The sequence below is a fragment of the Peromyscus leucopus genome, chromosome 7 (genome assembly GCF_004664715.2).
Source record: "Peromyscus leucopus breed LL Stock chromosome 7, UCI_PerLeu_2.1, whole genome shotgun sequence".
In the NCBI taxonomy this organism is placed as follows: domain Eukaryota; kingdom Metazoa; phylum Chordata; class Mammalia; order Rodentia; family Cricetidae; genus Peromyscus; species Peromyscus leucopus.
Window position 1 is genome coordinate 117,728,766 of NC_051069.1, and position 24,109 is coordinate 117,752,874.

The 24,109-nt window shown below is 44.0% G+C and overlaps 1 protein-coding gene across 1 annotated transcript in view; it reads right to left on the bottom strand.

Annotated features, from left to right (window-relative positions):
- Positions 1 to 24,109, bottom strand: part of Poln (DNA polymerase nu) — a 154,366-nt gene that overhangs the window by 20,246 nt on the left and 110,011 nt on the right. The window contains exons 19-20 of the mRNA XM_028870776.2: positions 10,830 to 10,912; positions 1,802 to 1,933 (exon numbers count right to left, since the gene is read on the bottom strand). Coding sequence (XP_028726609.1) covers positions 1,802 to 1,933; positions 10,830 to 10,912 — 215 coding nt within the window. The remainder of the gene's footprint in view (positions 1 to 1,801; positions 1,934 to 10,829; positions 10,913 to 24,109) is intronic.

Consider the following 24,109-nt stretch of genomic DNA (forward strand, 5'->3'; position numbering starts at 1 on the left):
AGAGGGAAGAGGGATTCTATGAGCAAGGGGCATCAAGACTATGATGGGAAAACTTACAGATAAAACCAAACCAAGCTAGTGAGAACTCATGAACTTTGGACCAACAGCTGTGGAGCCTGCATAGGACTGGACTGGGCCCTCTGTATAGGCGAGACAGTTGTACATCTTGGGCTGTTTGAGGGGCCCCTGACAGTGGGAATAGGATCTATCGCTGGTGCATTAGCTGGCTTTTTGGAGCCCATTGCCTATGGTGGGACACCTTGCACAGCTTTGATGCAGGGGGAGGGGCTTCAACCTGCCTCAACTGAATGTACTGGGCATTTCTGACTCCCCATGGAAGACCATACCTTTTCAGAGGAGGGGATGGAGTTGGGATGGGGGAGTGGCCTGGGGGGGAACCCTAGGGGGGAGTGGGAGGATGGATGAGGGAGGGATATGTGGTTGATATGTGGAATTAATAAAAAATTTCTTAATAAATAAAAATAAAACACTAATGCCATACTCCCCCCCCCCAAATAAATAAAAACACTCTTGGTGTGGAGAGATGGCTCAGTGGTTAAGAACACTGGCTGTTCTTGCAAAAGAGAACCTGAAAAAAAAAAAAGAAGAAAAGGAGAAAAAAAAAAAGGAAAAAAAAAGGAAAGTAAGAGAACCTGAGTTTGGTTCCCAGCATTCACATGGTACCCCACAACCATCTGTAACTCCAGTTCCAAGGGGATCCAATGCCCTATTCTATCTTCCACAACACCAATCACACATCACACATGCCTTATACTTACCATACATGCAAGCAAAATACTTATGCACATAAAAATTAAATAAATACATATTTTAAAAAATAAAAAAAAAAACGCTGGGTGGTGGTGGCACATGCCTTTAATCCCAGCACTCAGGAGGCAGAGCCAGGTAGATCTCTGTGAGTTCGAGGCCAGCCTGGTCTACAGAGCAAGATCCAGGACAGGCACCAAAACTACACAGAGAAACCTTGTCTGGAAACCCCCCTTCCCCACAAAGAAATAAATAAAATAAAAAATAAAAAAATACTATTTTATTCTCTTATTTCCAATTAATGCATATATGTAACCAAGTCTCACATTTTTGATGAGACTTGTTTTATTGATATATATATATAGAATATATATATATATTCTAAAATTACATAGGATTTCAATGCATTTCCAAACAAATAGAGAACAGAAGGCATACTCACAAAGTGTGTATAAAGCCACATACTTACTGTGCTGTGTTCACAAACATATTTTTCTTGTGTAGATACTGTATAAATGGGCTACAAGCCTTTCGCAGGAATATATGGTCTCCACTTTCAGTGTCTTTTTGTTTGTTTGTTTGTTTGATTTTGTTTTTTGAGACAGAGTTTCAATATGTAACAGCCTTGGATATCCTGGATCTAGCTCTGTAGACCAGGCTGGCCTTGAACTCACAGAGATCCACCTGCCTCTGCCTCCTGAGTGCTAGAATTAATGTCATGCACCACCATGCCCAATTAGCTTTCAAGTGTAAGGTTTTATCTGTCTATTTTTACCTATATGTGTAGCTATCATGTTAATTCAAGCTTGTTCATTTTGTTGCTACAGGTTGAACCTAGCTCTAGCCCTTTCTTTTCCACATGGTGTCTTTCAGCTCTGTTGATCCAGTAGGGCTGATGGCTCTCTCAGCCACCTCCACCTAACTTCAGTAACCCATACCCTCACTTATCTGTCCATTCACACAGCCACAAAATGAGAATCTGTGGACACCACTGTCTGCTGTAGGAGGAGAGGCCTGGCTGCAGCTGGCTTACCTGCATGATGACACTGGGCAATAACTGTCTGGGAAAAGTCCTTGATTTTCTTGTACTTCTGCAAAAATCTCTCCAAAAAGTGGGTGGCTTCCAGAACAGTGACTCCAAGGCAAGCAGCAAGCCGCTCTTTCCCTGTGAATCAGGAAGACATAACAACCAGAATCCAGGCCTAACGCGTATCAGGTGAGAACATGGTGTGTGGAAATGAGCTAACTGGAGGCCTCAGGGACAGAGTGGCAAATAAGGGCCCATTGGTGGTGTGGGCCTTATGAGGTTGGTTTGGATAATATTGGCTTTGGGCTTTCCACACTAGATGTTGGATGGCCATTGACCTGGAGAGGGCCATTTAAACACTTATATCCTCAGTAGTCTTGACTATCTGCCAGGAGCTGCATGTGAAGCTGGAAACAGACTCAGTGCTGCTCTCAATCAATGGAAGATCTGCATGTAGAACTGGGGGAAGCTGCGGGGCCACGGGAACAAGGAAGGCAGAGTTGATTACCCAATGTGGAAACATGGTATTCAGGAGCCCCCTATGCTTAGCACTCTTCTTTTAGAATACATGCTTTTGACCTAGATCAGTGTTTTGCTTCTGAAAGAGGCCAAGCTCTTGTGAAGTAGCTGCAGTGAAGCGGGGAAGGTCTCTGTGGAAGTGGTACGAGGTTCCAGCACAGCACATAAGCCTCATGTTCACCAGGTGCAGGTACTGGGGTACACAGGCCTGGGTCTGACTTCAGCTCAGTCACCCACAGGAGGTTCTGGTGGCCTTGCGGAAGTTGCTTAACTCTCAATAAATCTGTTTCTTTATTCATGAATTGGGAAAAACAATCTTTAGCCTAATCCTTATCCCTAAGATTGGTCAGGGAATCCTATGAACCAAACTCTAGCCAAGTGTGCTTTCTATTTGGTACTTAATGTATAATCATTCTCTCTTATTTTTCCTCCAGGAATAGGTACCAGGTCCTTTGCTTAACAGTAGCATTGTGGGGAAAGGCCTGGGCTCTAGGGGTAACAGTATTTGAGGGATTCCAAGAGCTGATTCCTGGGAAGGTCATTACTAGGTCATTAATGGCCTCATTGAACTTTGAACTGGCTACAAAAAGGGCACCCAAGAGGCCTTCAGACACTTAGCCTAGAAACCATGGCTCAGGGCTTGAGCTCTGTGTCTGTGAAAATCAGGAGAGATTCTTAGAAGAGGAACTATCTGACTTCTCAGAATCTCTTTTTGATTCCTTCTTCAGTGAGGCCACTCCTGGCCTTAGCTAGGTGAAACCTCCTGTGGAATCATTCTTCTGTACACTGTGGATATGTATTATTCTCATTGGTTAATAAAAAGCTGACAGGCCAGTAGCTGGGCAGGAAGTTAGGTGGGAAAGCCAAACTGAGAATGATGGGAAGAAGGAGGGCAGAGTTAGGAGTTACCAGCCAGATGCAGAGAGAGCAAGATGGGCAGGCCATACTGAGAAAAGGTACCAAGCCACGTGGCAAAGCATAGATAAGAAATATGGGTAAAGTGTAAGAGTTAGCTAGTAACAAGCCTGAGCTACCAGCCAAGCATTTATAAGTAATATAAGCCTCGGTGTGGTAATTTGGAAGCAGCTGCTGGGATGGGAAAACTCCACCTACAGAAACCTCCAGGAGTTCTAATGGCAGCATTACTGAACATGTGGGACAATGAAAGAGCAGATGGCTTCAAGTGGTTTGCTTGGAAGAGTGGGGAGCTAGTTTTTTTCCCAATAGAGAAGGACAAATACCTGAAGTCCTTGGTCCTCTGTCCATGTCTAGGCCTTCCTGATATGAATTTTACTGGAAATTAAAAACTCCTAAATTCCCTTTAGGGCTCAATGAAGATAGTGTGATGTCTCCACAATAAAGTTGTTATGTGTTTTGCTGCATTTTATTAAAAAAACAAATCATCAAAAATTCTTTCTGCCATCAAGTTCTAATCATCACTTTCAGCTACAGCACTGGAATACACAAGTCCATTGGCTTTAAGAAAGGAATGAACAGTGGCTGGACCCCTTATCCAGGTCAGACAGAGGGACTAGGAATTGTCTTCTCATTTCCTATGTGTTATTAAACTAATTTGGGGAACTTTTAATTTCAGATAATGTTAATTTCAGCTTTAGAGTTATCATTTGGCTCTTTTTATTTGGCACATTTTATTTTCTGCCATTTGTTGTGAGCATGTTTTTGCTTAGGTTCTTGAGTGGCTTTGAAGTCTTTGTCTAGAATTCTAACATTTGGGTCATCTCAAGGTCTGGTGTCATGAGTGCCCTTTTCTTGACTGTGATCAAGGTATCCAGTTTCTTTATATGTTTAGGAATTCTAGACTGAATCCCAAATTAATAAGTTGTCTTTTTTTCCAGGGTATTTTTATTGCAGTAACATAAATGTAACTAGAACAGAAACTATTTTCACAAGTGGGATGTTCTGCAATAGACCTGACCATGTAGCTTTTATGCCTTGGATTGTTTTTATGGGAAGAATGTGGAAGCATTTATTACTTTGGGTGGAAAAGGCCATTCAGTTATCTGGGAAGAACTTAATGGGCAATTCTTTTTAGACGTTTTTTTTTTTTTTTTCAGTTTCATTTTATTTTATGTGTGTGACTGTTTTGCCTTTATCTGTGAACCATGTGCATGCTTGGTGCCTGTGGAGATCAGAACATCAGGTGAGGGTGTTGGATGCTCTGGAACTGGATTTGCAGATGGTTTAATGGGCCATTCTTGTAGAAATTTTGAAGGTAAGACGGCTGAAAGTAATACAGACAGAGGAGGCCCAGATCATGTTTCAGGGGGAAACAAGGACTTTGTTATTAACTGAGGTAAAGCTATTTGCGTAATATTTTGGTTAAAAAACTGTGTGCTGATCATGGGCTGAAGAATCAGCTGTGATTGTCAATAAGATTAGCACCATGAAGGTAAAACCTTCTCTGATTCACTGGATTAATAGAAAAGTATTTTCTCGGCATCAGCACACAAGAGCTGATAAGCTGTGGTCAAAAGGGGGGGGGGCAGGATACACTTCAGCAGAACTTGGCAATGTAAGAGTTGTCCATGTGGCAATGGTTTTGAAGGCATGAAGGGGTCTAGGAGAACATCTGAGGCTTGGCACCTTGTGACAGAGTTGGAGTCCCTGAAGGTGGGGGGCTTGACTAGCCATTGGTGAAGGTGAGGCCTTAGTTGCAATGAAGACTCCAAGATATTGGAGAGTCCAGAGCCAAAGGGTGTATACCCAAGGATGTCTGTGGGTACGGAATGGAGCTGCTTGACAGGGAAACTATGTGTGCTGAAGATGGCAGAGCTGGAGAAGTGGGGCTGCCCAGTCCCTTTGGGAACCAGAAGGTTTACTCATTTACTCATTACTATGAGCAAACCTTGGATGTCAGACACTGAGGTATAAGATTTGAGTCTATACTGGATTTTGGGTTTGCTTAAGTGTAATTTTTCATTTGCTATGCCCTGGTTTTTCTGTTTTGGAAGAACTTTTTTTTTTTTTGAAACAGGGTTTCTCTGTGTGTAACCTTAGCTGTCTTGGAACTCTTTGTAGACCAGGCTGGCCTTAAACTCAGAGATACACCTGTCTCTGCCTCCCAAATGCTGGGATTCAAGGTGTGTACCACTATGCCCAGTTTTTTGTTGTTGTTGTTGTTTTAGAGGTATGAAAATTGTTTTTGTCTTTGTAGGAGTTAAAGACTTTGTAAAGTTAAGAGAATTTAAAATAGACTTTGGACTTTTGAAGTGCTAGAACTTTTGAAGACTTTGAGAGGTTTTTGGAGTTGGATTGTATTTTATATTATAAAATTAATATGAGGGCTAGAGAGATAGCTCAGCACTTGGGAAGACTGGCTGCTCTTCCAGAGGATCCAGGTTCAATTCCCAGCACTCACTTGGCAGCTCACAACTGTCTGTAACTCCAGTTTCAAAGGATCCAACACCATCACAGACATATATGCAAGCAAAACACCAATGCACATAAAGTAAAAATAAATAAGTCATTAAAAATAAAAAATCAAATTAAAATGAGACTTTCAGGTCAAGGAGTCAAAAGTTACAGTGCTTGCGTTTCAAAGTAAGGGGCAGATTATGCTCCTTAGTTTTAATTGTTAACTTGACACAAAGTAGAATCACCTGGGAAGAAAGCCTCAGTTGAGGACTTATCTATGATCAGGTTGGCCTTTGAGCATGTCCATGTGTAATTATTTTGACTGAAGTAGGAAGACCCAGATCATTGTGGGCAGCATTATTCCCTAGGCAGGGCTTCTGAACAGTATAAAAGAACAGCAAGCAAGCAGCAAGCAAGGATCCATGTGTTTCTTCTCTTTCTGTTCTTGACTGTGGATGTGATGCCTAAGTTGCTGCCTTGACTTTCCCGCAATAATAATGGACTATAGTCTGGAATTGTAAGTATAATAAAACCTTTCTTCCCTAAGTTGCTTTTCAGCAGAGTATTTTATAACAGCAAACAGAAATGTAACTAGGGCATTTCTGTTTCCAGGGCTGAGCAAGTGCCTAACCACAGAGAGCCCCAGGAATGCTGTCTGGTCTAATTGATCAGAACTTCCCATACAGTCCAGTTATTGGTGCTCTGGGCAGCTCCCCGGGTTCTAAGGTTCCATCATAAGTACAACCCCTAGGGCACGAAGTATGAGGTTTGGCTTCACTTTGTGTTTTCTCCTGGCAGAGCCAGGTGCTTGGGAGCAGGCATGAGCCTATATACTGTCCTCCTGGTGCAGGGTGGGTTTGGCATTCTGCATGCATCCAGTAAGCATCTGCAGATTATACAACATCTGAATATGGAGTTCACTGAGGAATCATGGTGAGGACTCAGCACTCAGCGGCCAACCCTTAGAAAGCAGAAGTCCAGCAAACCTGGGGATTAGGAATGACTTCCAGTAGAGACTAGGGTCCTGCTGAGCTCAGAGATCCTATCTTAGCTAGGGTTTCTATTGCTGTGATAAAGACCATAACCAAAAGCAATTTTGGAAGAAAAAGGCTTATTTAATCTTACACTTCCAGGTAACAGTCCATCACCGAGGGAAGTCAAGACAGGAGCTCAAGCAGGGCAGGAACCTGGAGTCAGAAACAAGAGCAGAGGCCATGGAAGAGGGCTGCTTGCTTGCTCCCAATGGCTTGCTCAGCCTGCTTTCTTATACAGCACAGGACCACTTGCTCATGGGTGGCACCATCCACAATGGGCTAGAGCCTCCTACATCAATTATTAACCAAGAAAATACCCCATAAACAGTTTCATGGAGGCCCTTTCTCAATTAAGATGCCCTTTTCCAGGATACGTCTAGGTCTGTATCAGATTTATAAAAATCAACTAGCACACGTGGCTATAATCAGGCCCAGCAAGAGGAGGTACCCAGTAAGCTGGCAGATGCTGAATTCAGCCAGATACAGGAGAGGCAGTGGACTTGTGAGGCACCTTAGGTCAAGATTCTAGATAACACATAAGGTACATGAATTTGAGGTCATAGGAGGCCAGGCAGGGTTGTCATATGCTGCAGGTGGCTGGGCATGCACACCCTCATCTCTTCCAAGTGCCTTCTCTGCTTGTCTCATAGCCCCGTGGCTTTTCCTTCTGTTCTCATCACAGTCATCATAATGATCACATAACTGTCAGCTGAAGGTTGCACTGGAGTTATGTTTCTCCCAGGCTCAGCATTACTATCAGCAGCTTCTGGGTTACTCAGAGATGGCTTCTGTGGAAACACTCCTGCATGCCATCACCAGCTGCCTGTCCAAGGCTTCTCCACTGGGTTTCCCAAGACCCCAGCAGCACTGAAGCCTGGTGATTCACTTATGCCCTCAGCCTGCTCATCAGCAAGGTTCTGGCTCAAATAAGGGGGTGGGATAGAGACGACATGAGCTGAGCAGCAGATACACAGTAATTCCAGCTGTCAGGTGGAGCAAGAACAATGGAGCAACAGAGATAGAAGCTCAGGGTGGGAGCCCCTGTCACCACCAGGGCTAAAAGCAGCAAATTACTCCCTTCACCAGTATCATAGCTAATGACTCACTGCTTATTTACAGTGAGGCACTCTTCCTCTCCAGAAAATATAAAGTGAAAGCTCACAAGGAGCCAGTGGGTGCTGTGAGGCCATCTCTCTTTGGGATACAACTATTGTGGTAAGGGGTGACCCTACTATCGGAGAGGCAAGGGCCAGACAATACTCAGAAGAATTACACATTCACCCTGCATCCCTCCTGCCTTCCTGAGCCAGCTCCAGCTTGGAGGTCAGGAGACCTCTGGAAGCTTAGCTATATAGCTCACCCCTGAAATAGGACACAGACAAACAGGAAGCAGATGGCAGAGATGTGAGTTAACTGTGCCAACTGTAGCTCCAGCAACCCTAGGAGAGTCTTTATGGCGAAGGAATGGGCAAAAGGGTACAGGGCTTCTTTTGAGATCAGCAGGTTAAGAGTCGCCAGAATTGACTGGGATTTGAGCCTGGGTGGAGGTGGGGGTAGAGGCAACGCTGGGCCTGCAGAGCTGGAGCTTACGGCAGATCTGCAGGAGGATCCAAGGCATCAAGTTCTAATCTGTCTGGCAGAATGCTGCTTTCTTCCAGGGCAGAAACCCGAGGGCCAGGGGAGGGGGTAGTAAGGAGGAGTCTGAGGAGGAAATGGGACAGGAGAACCACCATGACCTAAGTTTGATTACTGGTTTCCACGTTGCTTTCTAGACACTTCCTATGGTCTGATGTTCTCAAAGGACTCTACTTGTTCAGTGGGTGCTCTGTGCTTCTCTGCACTAGTTAGTAAGCAGAACTGATGGGCACTCCTGGCTTCTTGGGCTCATGCTCAGGAAGGGCATTTTACCCTGGCCAGATGAGTAGGTATGTAGCTGGTACTTTGCAGCTATCTGGCTTTGAAGTGTAAAGTGGTCACTGTGCAGGCAGTTCATGCCAGAGACTCACGGGGCCAGCAGGAAACAAAAGCTGAGGAAAGTAGACTACCAGCAGGACTCAGATGGCACCACACAGATGATACCACAGTCCCAGTTAGCATACTGAATGTAGCCCGCAGGGTAGACACCACATCAACTGTGAGTTAACAAATGGCTTTTTGTGGTAGCTTGCTGCCTAGGTATGGGTAACTGGTACAGTGGTAGATGATGGTTGAGAAGGGGAATGTTGAATAAAGATGGGTGAGTTTTGTGCATGTGGGAAAAACATTCCGATTAAGGAAGGGCAAGTGCAAAGCCGTGAGTACCGGGAGGGGTATGGACAAGACAATATTTGTGATCCAGAAGAAGTATTTGGGATGCACATCCATGCACTGCAGTCACAGAGACTGTGGAGCCTAGGGGTGACAAACATGCACTGTGCTGCAGTGTACACCGAGGCTTATGTAGTTTTGTTGGCTTTCTTTGACAGAGCATAGCATTTCAGTGGTCAGGAGGTGACTCTTCTCACGGTCTATGTACAAGCCCCAGTGTGTTCAAAGTAGTATCGACCAAAGCAAGAAAGAGGTGCATGCAGGCCTGGATCTATGACAGAGGGCAGACTGCTCCTCAGGAAGGGACTGGAGAGCTCATAGCCTCTTCTGAGTGGAATCAGTCCTTATTATAGCATGACCCAAAGGGAGAAAAGAGAACACTCCAGGAGCTGGAGAGATGGCTCAGTGGTTAAGAACACTAGCTGTTCTTCCAGAGGACTGGGGTTTGATTCTCAGTGCCCACATGGCAGCTGACAACCATTTATAACTCCAGTTCACTCAGATCTGATGTCATCTTCTGGTCTCTGGGGGACAGTGTACATACATGGTGCACAGATGGACATGCAGACAGAATATCCATACACATAAAGAAAATATTAAACAAAACACTACTGTGGTAGTTTGAATGTAATTGGCTCCCATACTTTCATAGGGAGTGGCACTATTAGGAGGTGTGGCCTTGGAGTGGGTATGGCCTTGTTAGAGGAACTGTGTCACTGTGGGGGTGAGCTTTGAGGTTTCCTATGCTCAGGATAGCACCCAGTGTCTCAGTTGACTTCCTGTTGCCTGAAAGATATAGGACTCTCAGCTACTTCTCCAGCACCATGTCTGCCTGCATGCTACCATACTCCTGCCATGATGATAATGGACTGAACCTCTGAACTGTAAGCCACCTTAATTAAATGTTCTCCTTTATAAGAGTTGCTGTGCTCATGGTGTCTCTTCATAGCATAGAAACCGTAACCAAGACAACTACTGATGGACTAATCGGGGAGTGGAGGAGAAAAATGGCAAGTGGATGGAAGCAGAAGAGTTACATTTCCTGGTTCTGGAAAGAGGAGAAAGAGAAGAACAGCTTATTACTGAATGCATGCTGAGAAGAACCAAATCCAACTGGAGCCCTTTTTGGGGCGGTGGAACTCTATAAAACCTTGGTGTGTGTTTGGGGATGTGTTTCTTTTTCTTTTTTTCTTTTTTTGGTTTTTCGAGACAGGGTTTCTCTGCGTAGCTTTGCGCCTTTCCTGGAGCTCACTTGGTAGCCCAGGCTGGCCTTGAACTCACAGAGATCCGCCTGGCTCTGCCTCCCGAGTGCTGGGATTAAAGGCGTGCGCCACCACCGCCCGGCGGGGATGTGTTTCTAAGCATAGAAGTGATGCCTGTCACTGTGGTGAGATATGGGGTAGGGTCTGGTCACACTGCACCTCTGCTGCCTCCTCTTTTGTTTTTTTGAGACAAGGTTTCTCTGTGTAACCCTGGGTGTTCTGGAACTGGGTGTGTAGACCAGGCTGGCCTGAACTCACAGAGATCCACCTGACTCTGCCTCCCAAGTGCTGGGATTAAAGGCGTGCGCCACCACCGCCTGGCCATTGCCTCCTTTTGAAGGGTCTATGGCGCTATAAGTCAGCAGCAGGGAGTGGTTTGACTGGTGTCTGGTGACACAAATACCACTGCAGTGTTTATGTAAATAACACATAGGGATTTACAGAGTGATTTCTCTGAAGCATGGCACAGTTAAATATAGGCATACAGACATTGGCTGATGAGTGACACCAAGACCCCAGCCCTTCCTTATGGCTCACCTGCTCCATAGACCACGGAGTACACCACTTTCTTGGTCTGTTCTCTGTCCCTGTGTGTCACATGCTCCATGGGAATGTCCTTCCTGCATGGAAAATTGGCATGTTATCCCTCATGGTTGGCACTGTCTGCAGAGGAACAGAGTCCAAATTACATGCATCCTGTTACCTTCCCTGGAGTCCTTCACCATTTCAAGCCAGGCCTGTCCAGTAGGCAGCAGAGACTTATAATGTGTGCAGCATCCACCCAAGGGGCCCAAACAGACACTAAGAGTGAGGCTGTGGCCCTCAATTTCTGGGGTGACCATAAATCAAAACCAAACACTGCTTTTGGGGAGCCTGTGTGTGACAGGTCCTGGGCCACAACTGTGGTCGCTGCAGGGGTGAGCTGCTTTTAGTCCTTTGAAGTCCTTCACGGAATTGGATAAGCAGCTGCTGCTTTGATCTCCCACAGAGAGCGGGGTGAGGTCTACATCTGACTGCCTGTGATTCAGTGTCTCGGAGATTAAAGCTGAATAGCTAAGAAGCAGAGCCCCAAGAGCTGCTCCTTCCTGCCGGGCATTTCTCAGTGACAGATGCCTGTGCCTAGGAAGAGCTTCCGACTGCTGCTCTTGAAAACATCCTTAGCATCTTCACCAGCCTCAATGATGGGATAAGCACAGATTCAAGCACCAAAAAGGCAGAAGCCTCTCTCAGTCTTTGTGATCATGGTTCTGAGTTGGGCTCCTATGCTCACGGTATTCCCAGCTGTCTCAGCTTTCACTTCCTGTTTATACTGCACATCAAGGTGAGGGCTCAGTCTGTCTTGGTCTTTCCCTAGCATGTCAGCTGCCCTGGGATGCCTGAGGCTTTCTAGATTCCCTAGCATGCAGAGGTGCTTTGGAGTGACCTGATTTCACAAGGTAGCTCTCTCTCAGATACCCCAGTCTTGGGCTCTTTTTGACCTCAGCTACTATTTCTGCCCCAGGCAGCTGCAGGTCGTTCGGCTGAGTGATACCTGCTGATTTCTCTGCAGTGGCTTGTGTATCAGGCAAAAAAACGATAAGCACCTTGTCAGTCAGTCCTCCGGGAGCTCCAATAAACGAGAGAGAAAGCACTGCACTTCTTTGCAGATGAGATACACATTGCTCCCTTCCGAACTGGGAACCAGGTTCCAGGCAGGAACAAATACGCAGTTGCCACAGGGCGCTGACTGGGGCAGAGAAAGGGCGGAATACACCACAAAGCTCTCTCCACTCTCAAGATGCCTTTCCCAGCATTTGTCTGGCTGGAGCAAACCATTGCCTACTCTCCAGGGTTCTGGCAAAGTTGGTTTTAGCAGATGTTGCTTGAGTTTTCAGTGTTTCTGTGGCCGATGGCTCTATTTCGCTGCCTCCTTCGACACGTCCACCGATATGTTAGACGTCATTAATTGTGGTCACCTGGTTTCTATCTAAATAACGACGTATCTCTAGCTTTCTCCTTTCCTGTTGTGTTGTTTTATATACTTGTTTATCTCATCCTTAAACTTGATTTTATAAATAGCTGTGGGGCCAATGAGATAAGCTCCCATGCTCATGGATTGGTAGGATTAATACTGTAAAATTTGCCATCTTTTCAAAAGCAATCTACAGATTCAACACAATCCATATCAAAATTCCAACTCAATCTTTTCACAGAAATTGAAAAAAAATAATCTTAAATTTCATGTGGAAATACAAAAGATTGAGGGTATCTAAAAGAATCCTGAATTAAAAAACAAAACTGCTAGAGGTATCACCATCCTTGATTTCAAGTTATACTGCAGAGCTATAGAAAAACAACAGCAACAACAAAAACAGCAATGGTACTGGCATAAAAATAAATACCTTGACCAATGGAGTAAAATTGAAGACTCACATTCCTACAGCCACCTGATTTTTCATAAAGAGGCCCACAATACACACTGGAGAAAACACAGCTCCTTCAACAAATGGATAGCTACATGTAGAAGAACAAAATTAGATCCTTATCTCTCACCTTGCATAAGACTCAACTCCAAATGAATCAAGGATCTCAATATAAACCCTGATATCCTGAACCTGGTAGAGGAGAGAGAAAGGAGTACCTTTGAACTTACAGGCCCGGGAAAGGGCTTTCTGAACAGGACCCTGGTAGCATGGGCATTAAGACCAACAATTTTCAAAGTAAACCATTTTCTATGAATGGAAATAGACACAGAAATTACATAGTTTCCAATTTGTATCTGCTAATGGGTTAAATAGAAAACAGCTAGGAAAATTCATAGACCTAAATCCCTCTATTAATAACTAAGAAAGAATGAGAGTTTTAAAATTTTTTCAGTACAAAACACAATGAAAACAACAACAAGAAAACTAATCAAAATAATGTGAAAGGAAGGAAATTATAAAGACATTGAACTAAGTCAATGAACTAAGGAGCAGAAAAGAGGAGATCAAACTGGCAACTAGGATCTTTGTTCTTCCAACAAATAAAATAGACAATTAACTGCTAATTTTCTTAAAAAAGAGAGAAAGCACAAATATACAAAACAAGAAACTACAAAGGTAAGTAACTCTTGATATGGAGGAAGTTAAAAAAACAGCTTGCAAATGATCTTGTGCAACCTTATATAGGCCCATTTGAAAACCTAGATTAGATGAACACTATCTTGAGAAAATTCAGTTATACAAATTGGTTGCAGAGTCAGAGAAAGCAGCTTGCTGGCAGAGGCCTTGTCTAGCATTTCCAAACACTTGGGTTTGTTCCATTCTCAATACTGAAAAAAAAAAAAAGTCAAAATTGACCTCAGGCTAAATGTTGTGGCATGGTCCTGTATTTCAGAATTTGGGAAATGGAGGCAAGAAGTCTGAATTTTAGAACAGTCTAAGGAATATATCAAGACTATTAAAAAAAGAAAAAGAAAAACTGGCCTCATTACAGATGAAAGTTAATGAGGTTGGCTTACTAGAAGAGCACTTGCCTAGCATGCATGAGGTCCTAGATTCAACTTCCAGTCCTTTTTTAAAAATGCTAAACAGAGCTTGAACTGTTTAGGGGGCCCCCAGGCAGTGGGACTGGGGCCTGTTCCTAGTGCATGGAACCTAGTGCCTAAGGTGAGACACTTTGCGCAGCCTTGGCGCAGGGAGGAGGGGCATTGAAATTTGTGTGTGTGTGTGTGTGTGTGTGTGTGTGTGTGTGTGTGTGTGTGTGTGTGTGCATGCATGGGTGTTTTGGCGGCATGTGTCTGTGCACCACATGCATGCAGTACCTGCAAAAGCCAGAGGCATTCGATCCTCCTCTGAAAGGGGCATTACCAAATAGTTGAGAACCCTGTGTGGGTGCTTTGAACTGAACCCCAATTTTCTGCAAGAGCAACAAGTGCTCTTAACAACTACCCATCACTCCAGCCCCATAACAAAACATTTTAACATACTCTTCTTAGGAACTTATATAGATTAAGTGAGCAAGCAAACGAAAATCAGAGCAAAAGAACTAAAAGAAATTAAGCTCAAGCTGTTGGTAACCAGAAACTCATAAACTACAACTACCCTCTCGTCATAAATGAAACTTCAGTAAGAATCAACAGACAGGACTGGGACAGGGTTGGGACAGGGCTGGGGCTGGTGTAGAATAGATCTGGGGATAGGCAGGTAGGACAACTGCTTAAAATGCATTGTATTCAATCCTAGTTCTAAAACAAATGATATATATTATATATACATAATTAAGAAACAATAATTCACTTAGAAACTAATGGCAAGGAAAAGAATGAGTACTTAAATGTATTAATTTCTATGTCTTCCCTGACATCTGTCTTGTCTTTATAATTAATAGATCTGGAATGCCCCTCCAAAGGCTATGTGTCGGAAGCTTCATTCTAGTCTGTGGTGCTACTTTTTTTAATAAGATTTTTAAAAATTATATGTATGTGCATGTGTATATGTGCACGTATATGTGTGAGCTCAGGTGCATCAGAGACCAGGATAGGGCATTGGATCCCCTGGAGCTGGAGTTACAGTTGGTTGTGAGCTACTTAATAACTGAACTTGCATTCTCCACAAGAGCAGCTTTTAATGGCTAAGCCCTCCCTGCCGCCCCCTGTGGCGCCAACAGGTGAGACTAGGGACTCTGTGGTCCCTTCTGTTTTGCCTTCTGGTCCTAAAGAAATGATGCTGTTCCACCACATGCTTCCATCATAATGTGCTGTCAGCCCCAAGCAGTCAGACTAAGGAGTGAAACCTCTGACACTGTGAGCAAAACAAACCGTTCCTCTGTATAAGCTGTGCCTCAGTTATTTGTGACAAGGACATAAAGCGAACACAGTTGCCTTCTTGTTTGTTTGATACATGCTTTCCAACATACTGAGTTGAATACTTTTTACGTCTGGTTTTTTTTTTTTTTTTGGTTTTTCGAGACAGGGTTTCTCTGTGTAGCTTTGCGCCTTTCCTGGAACTCACTTGGTAGCCCAGGCTGGCCTCGAACTCACAAAGATCCGCCTGCCTCTGCCTCCCGAGTACTGGGATTAAAGGCGTGCGCCACCACCGCCCGGCATCTGTTTTTAATTTCACTAAAATTCAAAGTTTACTCTAGATATTGCTTTGACCTTGCTCTATATATATTGATTTATAGCTTTCATTTCTGAAGATTTCCTAATTTTCATTCTCTCCTGCTCCAATCTATCCACTTGGACTACCACTTTTTCCACCAAGAGCATTTTTTACAAAACACTTTAAAAAAATTCTATGTGCATTGGTGTTTTGACTGCATGTATATGTGAGGATGCCAGATTCCCTAGAACTGGAGTTACAGACAGGTGTGAGCTGCCGTGTGGGTGCTGGAAATTGAACCCAGGTCCTCTGGAAGAGCAGTCAGTGCTCTTAGCTGTGGTGATATTTTGTTTGTGCGCTAATAAATAAAGATTGCCTGGAGATCAGAGTATGGAGCTAGTCACTAGAGGCCAGGCAGTGGTGGCACACAGCTTCGATCCTAGCACTTGGAATCTCATGCCTTTAATCCCAGCACTTGGGAGGAGGAAACAGGAAGTGATGAGGCAGGGCTGAGACAACAGCTCCACCCTTTCCCTCTGAGGATTCCTAGAGGTAAGAAGTTTTTCTAGTGGCTGGCTGCTCGGCTTCTCTGACTTTTCAACTTTCACCCTAATATCTGGATCTGGGTTTTTATTATTAAGACCAATTAGAATTTGCACTGCACTTAACCACTGAGCCATTTCTTCAGCCTCAGGAAACACTTTTTTACAATCTTATCTCAGGGTCTTCCTAGGACCAATGATACTATGTCACTACTTGGGGAGATAATTCACTCAGCCCTCTGTACCAGCAGCTCATGAATGAAGGCAAATTTCCTGTTTGATGTGTTGTCTGTGAATTTCAGTTTCTAGACAGAGACTCACTTTGGTCTGTGAGCTTGCTTGTTTGTTTTTGAGAGGGTCTTTCTACATTGCAGCCTCTGCTTCACTTTGTACTCTTTAGCACCCGCAGGTCTCAGGCAAGGATCCTGAGTGCTGATAGCCCACCTGGTATGACATTAAAAGCCTTTCTTCAGAGAACTGCCTGCCATGTCAGTAAAGAGCTTGAACCCCACTAAAGCCTTGCCAGCATTCCCTGCACATCGGCCTTGGTCTCCTGCCTTCTGTGTCTATGCCAAAAGACCTCCAAAGCTCTAGTAAACACTTAAGTCTTATATAGCTACAGATGTTTACATATAAAAATACTTATAGATATCTATGTATGTACAGGGAACACACACACACACACACACACACACACACACACACTTAAAGAGGTACAGTCAAAGAGACACAGGGGCCAGCTGAATAACTCAAACAACAAAACAAAGTATTCCTGGATTATAACCCAAAATAGAATATTCATGGACCCAAATAATTGGCTGAATAAATTAATAAACAAGAACAGACAAATTTTCTATGTAAAAAAAGTACAAATTATATATACACTCTGAACTTAAGAAGACAGGGCATCACTGTCTACCCCTTAGTTATAGATTCCTAATTCTCTTCCACAGGGTATAGACACCACTGCAGTCCAGTGACATCAACAGTGATAAGTTCTCTTGAAGACTGTCCTTCAGGTGAGGTTGTGAGACTGTGGTCTTCCTCCACATTCCATAACCCTAGTATAAACACCAGAAGTGCATCGGACAAGTGCCAAAGTCAGGGCATTCTGCAAATGTCTGGCCAAGATTCACTGAAACTGACAAAGCCATCAGAAAGAATAATACCACTATGGATATTCACACATAAGTCTGTATGGGCATGTTTTCATTTCCCTCAGGTCATATGGCACTTCCTTTAGCTTTCTGAGGAACTGCCAAAATGTTTTTACAGTGACTACCCCATTTGTCCACTGAAAATGGATGAATGTACTTATTCTGTCTTGCAGGAAAGCAAAAATGAAGACCCACCTTTGAGTTCTGTACATGCCCAGCCCCCATCAAATCCAGTCCTGGAGTCCCTAACAAGTAATAAAGTTCCCAGAGGGAGCCACACAGGCAACAGAGTCTCTGTCTCCCTTGTGCAGCTGAGAACGTCACATGGTCACTCCTGCCCATCAGATCACATGAGCAGAGACAGTTGCATCTGTGGCCATGGGAGGAAGTGACTGATGCATAGATTATAGTCTTCACTGTCATTCTGTGCACTGACACCCATCTTCAGAGGTGAGATGGCTTCCTTCAGAAGTGTGCACAGCCTTATAAATACACTACTGAGGGTTGGGGATTTAGCTCAGTGGTAGAGTGCTTGCCTAGCAAGCGCAAGGCCCTGGGTTCCGTCCTCAGCTCCAATAAATAAATAAATAAACAAACACACACACACACCAGCTTTGCCCAGCCTGATGGCAACCACTGGTACTCACCACTTGAGCATCTCCCACTTCTCTCCTGAGGTCCTTCTCTGAGGGCCAGTCTTGCCACCATAGCTATCTGTCATCTCTTTGAGGATGGAGCAGGAATGGCAGCTGGACTCCCCTCCCTCACCAGGGCAGTGCTCACTACTCATCTTGCATGACTCCCTCCTGCATTCACACATTTAGTCCATTCCTAGCTCTTGTTGGCTCCACCTTCTAATATCAGCGGAGTCTGGACCTTCCCAACACCTCTACTGATGCCTCCCTAACTCTCACTGGATGGTAACGAGAACCTCTCAGCCTTTCCCATGCCATCACACTTCTTTGCTAGCAACCACAGTGAAACACAGAGCCCCTTCCTGAAAGCCATTTGATGGGCATTTGGTTAAAGAAGACACATCTATCCTTTTCCCTTCTGATATATCATTAAAATAAAGCAAAGGAGCCAGGTGGTGGCACAGGCCTTGAATCCCAGCACTTGGGAGGCAGAGGCAGGAGGATCTCTGAGTTTGAGGCCAGCCTGGTCTACAGAGTGAGTTCCAGGACAGCCAGGACTGTTACACAGAGAAACCTTATCTCAAAAAACCAAAAATAAACAAACCAAAGGAAAAAGTGTAAATACATTCATACAGTAGAGGAGAAGGATGTTCAGCAAACAAGAGAGTTCCTCACACCTATGAAAAGTAAGGAATAGTTCTGTGTGCATGCATGCATGTGTGGGTTCATGTGTACCTGTGCATGAGTGAGTGTGTATGCCTTCAGGGTGGCAGCCATGGGAATATTTGACCCAGTTAGGGCCAGGCACAATCCAAGGCAGAAGATGGGGCTAGAACTGAGGAAGGCATGAATTCAACATGTGTGTATAGTGTCCAAGTTTTCTAACTACCTGTCACTCTACCTCCTTCACCTAAAACATGGATCTAGCTAGACTCCCCCCAGATCCTCAACAATAACGATGATGATGACGAAAATGAAATGAGCCAGTGAGTTCCCCAATGAGCTTCATAATGCTGATCCACAACAATCACTCCACAGTCATCTATCTGCATAAAATGTCTCAAAAGAAAGCTTCATGTGCTGCTCATTCATGGGAGCAAACACAGTACAATGTTCTTAGGCTCCTTATTTCTTCTAGCAAGAATGATCTCTGTGACTGTCTTTTAATACTAACATAAACTTGCAGTCTAGTTTCAAAACTTCAGTCTTAAGAGTTTAAAAATGGCATTTAGGAAAGAAATGAAGGAGCTACTCCCCAGGCCTGTATCTGAGGAGGAGGGAATGGAGTCCATAGATCCAAGCTGAATGGGGAACTGGCACGTCAAACCTTGCTTTACTGTCCTAGAGTGGTGAGCAGCGTACTTGCTGAGGCCTTCTTCTTCCTGCAGTTACACATTTCCTCTTGGAAAAAGACTCCCAGATGTTAAATGTGATACTATGTCCTGTGAAAACGGTCTTGAAAGCTTCCCGTGACTCTGGTAAAGTTTCTGAGCTATATCAAAATTATGAGACTTGGCTGTTCAACAAGAAGGCAGTCCCTGGTAATTTTTTCCTACACTCAGATGGATTAAACAAAAACCTATGGTTTGCTGGGTAGCACATGCCTGTGATCCCAGCACCTGGGAAGTTGAGACAGGAGGATCTCCAATTCAAGGCCAGACTGGCCTACACTGTGAGACCCTGGTTGAGAAACAAAGCAAAGCACAGCATGCTCTGGGGCCACAGCTCACGGGTAAAGTGCTTGTCTAGCATGGAAAGATCTTGGGTTAACTCCACCCCCCACCCCCAAACAAAACAAAACAAAACAAAACAAAAAACTGCTGCTTGTTGCTATTTAACAAATCACTCGTAGTTTTCATTAAATTAATATCCCCTTTACTGCATACTAAATTTTAATACATGTATGGATCTATGAACTTTACTTTTCTAGTGATCTTGCCTTTATATTTTAATATTTGTTAGGTCCATCTTACTAAACATTTTTCATGATTATTATACACTTTACTTTTTACCATAATCTGCAGATTAGTTGTAGGCCATTAAAAATAACCTATCCTTGGGCATGTTTAGTAGGGAATTTCTATGTCAATGTAAAAAGAGGTGATGGTTTAATAAAACTCAGGTTTCCTCTGTTTTCTGTGCTTTTCTAATTTTCACAGGGATCTTGCCCTTTTTAAAATTACATTACTATAGGTATTTTTATCTTTTTCACTGCACCTTTTCTCCCATTACATTCCCTACAATGGTGGAGGTTTATGTTTAGGGAGCTGGACTCTGTGCATTAATTTGTACCTGTTTAGCTCCTGGACCCAAGTGCTGTTAAGGGCTTTCCCTTTATCGATTCTCTCAGCTTCCTAGGCAGAAATCACAGTCTTCACCAAATTACTGCTTGCTTCCTACTTTCCAGTGTTTGTTTGTTACATCACTAGAACAAGTAGAGCTGGCACAGTGGACTGTGGCTTTTCTGGTTCTGAACTTCACAGAATACCTTAGTATTTTATGCTCAAGTAGGATGCCTGATGGTTGGCTTGTGGCAGAAAAGTCACTTGGGAGGCAAGGGGACTGAGAGTTCAAGGACAGCCTGGGCTACAACAGCAAGGTCCTTTCTAAAAATGAAGTCATACAAGTAGCAAATGGCATAGCTAACCCGGAGCCCAGAGAGAACCAGAGCTGGGGAAAGAATCTTCTGGGAGCCATGGATATGAAGAGAGCCTAGAACATAACCTTGGGGGTCCCTCACTGGGAGGCAGAAGGATCCATCTCTAGCTGCTACTTCCCAGTATGTAGACTAGAGTGGTGACTAGTTGAGTGGACAGATGTTGTCTGCTCTGTTTCAACTTGGTTCTTCTAGGCTGCCTATTCTTAGCGGCATTCCGATAATGTCAGTCCTGCAAGCAGGGCAACTTCTGCGTATGAGGCTAGGTTCCAATGTAAGGGTGGGTAGAACAAGTGCATCAGAGTATGTACGAGTCACTCTCCCATGGGCTTCGTGAGAAGGGGGCTGATGGGTTCCTGTGTTAATTGCTTTCTCGTTGCTCTGACAAAAGCAACGTAAGGATTTGTTAAAGCTAAGGCTCATGGTGTGAGAGGCAAGCATAGTGGCAGAAGTGTGAGGCAACTGACTACATTGTATCCATGGCCAGGAAGCACAGGAAGAGGAATACTGCTGTTCAGCTGGCTTTCTTTTTATTCAGTTGGGAGCCCCAATCTATACTATGCTCCCATTCACATTGAGAGGAGATCTTACCTCTTCAACTAAATTGTTCTTTAAATGACATCACAGATAGACCCATAGTTATGTTTCCTAGGTGATTCCAAATACAGTCAAGTTAACCATGATGATTAACCTCAAGTTCACTCTGTGTCAACTAGACACCCAAATATATTACTTTTAAACCATATATTCCATCCCTCACCCAAATAGACTCGTGGCCATCTCATAATGCAAAATTAACTCTGTCCGACTTCAAAAGTCTCTATAATCTTAACAGTTTCAACATTATTTAAAAGTCTACTCTTCTGAAACTCGAGGCAATCTCTTAACTATAAGCCCTTGTATTACAACAATAATAATAGTAATAATAATAACAAGTTACATATTTCCAATATACAATATCACAGAGTAAACATTCCCAAAGGGTAAAATGGGGACAAACAAGAGAAGAGCAGACCAAAGCAATACCAAAACCTGGCAAGGCAACCACCAAGTCCTACGTCTCCCTATTCTCCAGCTGGACACTTGGTGTCGTCTGGAGTCAGTGGACTTAGACAGTCTCACCCCTAGGTTAGCCACCTATAGCCTCTTGGGCCAGCTCCATTTCATTTCTGCAGCTTTTCTCAGCAGATGTCCTGAGATCTCCAATAGACTTGGGTCTTCACTACAACTTAAGCGTTACTTTCACGGGCTTATACAGTGGCTGACCCTGCTTGATACAAGCCTCCATGACCCCCTGTCTTACGTGCTTTGCATACCAGCAAACCAGCACCAGGGGATGTGCTGCCAAGTTCTACTGCCAGCTCCAGATGGAGTCTGACCCCCTTCTACCACAGCTATAGTAGTCTCTGTCTGACTTGGTAGTTGAACAGGGGGGAAAAAATTCCTGGGATAGTTGTTTTCCAGTAGAGAAAACCTTCAGCTGCTCAGTTCACTCTCTCCTTTCTGATGGATCTGCATTTTCAGAAGTTGGTGCCATCAATTGGCAGAGTCTTGCCCCCAGGGCATCTTTCCTGTTGTTCCAATGCTGAACCTCGGATTTCTCTTTATCAGCGCTCTATCAGTTACAGCTGCTTTCTTTGCATTTCCCTTGTCTGCGACCTTAAACTCACTTCTTGCTCCCTAAATTTCACATTTTCTTACCTTTCTGCTTTAACTTCTCATTCTAAACCCCCGCAAGTGTAGAGAACAAGAGCCATGCCTTAACTCAAACACTATGCTGTCTTAAAGCTTCCTCCAAGTGACTTAGCCCATTATTTTTGAATTCAGCCACACTCAAAATTTCAGGACACAGATAAACTGCAGCCAGATCCTTTGCCAGAAATGTAACACTAGTAGCCTCTACCCCAGTTTCCAACAGTCCTTTTCACCTCAGAAACCCCATGAGCCAGGCCTCCACCCTCCATGTCTTCCACACTCCCACTAGAATGGCCTAGTAAATTCTGCTTACAGTATTTTAGGCTTTTCTAGTCTTCGGTTCTATATTTTTCCTCATTCTGCCAAATTCCGAAGGCCTGCAAAGCTATATGGTCAGGTCTGTTATAGTATCACCTCTACCTCTTTGTGCCAATTTTCTGTATTATTGTGTTGGGACAAAAACACAAGACAAAAGCAACTGAAGGGAGGGAGTGTTTATTTTGGCTCATGGCTTGTGGGGACAGAGTCTATCACGGTGGGGAAGGCGTAGAGGTGGCAGCAGGAAAGAAATGTCTGGTCACATTGTGTTCACAATCTGTGGTTGATATATTGTGTACCCCAATAAACTTATCTGGGGGTCAGAGAACAGAACGGCCACTATATTAAACATAGAGGTTAGGCAGTGGTGGCACATGCCTTTAATTTTAGCATTCTGGAGGCAGAAATCCATCCAGATCTCTGAGAGTTCAAGGCCACACTGGAAACAGTCAGGCATGGTGGCACACACCTTTTAATCCCAGCACTTGAGATCTCATGTCTTGCTTGAGAAAGACACAAGCCTTTACTCCCAGGAAGTGATGGTAGGAAGCAGAAAGGTATATAAGACGTGAAGACCAGGAACTAGAGGCTTTTTATGCTTTTAGGCTTTTAGCAGAAGTTCAGCTGAGATCCATTTGGGTGAGGACTCAGAAGCTTTCTGTCTGAGGATTCGTGGAAACAGGATCAAATGAGGAGTTGTCAAAGTGAGGTTTGCTGTGGCTTGTACTGTTTCTCTGATCTTTCAGAATTATCTCAATAGCTAGCACTGAGTTTTTTATTAATAAAAACATTTAAGATTCGTGTTACAACAATCAGGATGTAGAAATATATGAATGCTTATTGTCTTAGTTAGGGTTTCTATTGCTGCAATGAAACACCATGACCAAAAAGCAAGTTGGGGAGGAGAGGATTTCTTTGGTTACACTGTTCATCATTTCATCACTATTCATCATGGAAGGAAGTCAGGACAAGAACTCAAACAGGACAGGAGCCTGGAGCAAAAGCTGATGCAGAGGCCATGGGGGAGCTGCTTGATAGCTTAATGTGGTTTGCTCAGCCTGCTTTCTTTCAAAACCCAGAACTACCAGCCCAGGAATGGCACCACTCACAATGGGTTCAGCTGTCCCCTATCGATCACAAATTAAGAAAATGTCTTACAGGTTTATGTAGAGCCCAATCTTACGGAGGCATTTTCTCGATCAAAGTTCCCTCCTCTTAGATGACTTCAGCGTGTGTCAAGGTGACATGAAACTATCCAGCAAACTGATGCTCTGCTTGCTTTCTCCTTTCATTTAGTCTGTGATTTCAGCCATGGTATGGCACACACTTTGGGGAGTCTCTCTCCTCAGTTAAACTACAGAAATGCCCTCATAGACACACTCAAAGGTTTGTCTCCTCAGTGATTTTAAAATCCAGTCAGTTGACAATGAAGAGTAACCACTTTCTCTCGAGCTCTGCACTGCTGTGTTTCTGTACCTCTGGACCCCTGCAGGGCACTGTTTCTGCAGCACTGACCTCCAAAGCTCAGCCAACAACACCCTCAGAGTGCAGGGAGTGGGAAGCACAAGTCAAATTTCTTGCCCTTCCTGTGTAGCTGTGACCTTGCTGCCTTGTGCCTCGAGCTCTTGCCTTACCCTTCTTGGACATGTGGCTCCCACTGGATCTGTCTCCACACTTCTCACTGTCTAAATAATCTCCTCTTTAAAGTACCATGTAAGGATTGATCTTTTTTTTCTGCCAAGGTTCTTTCA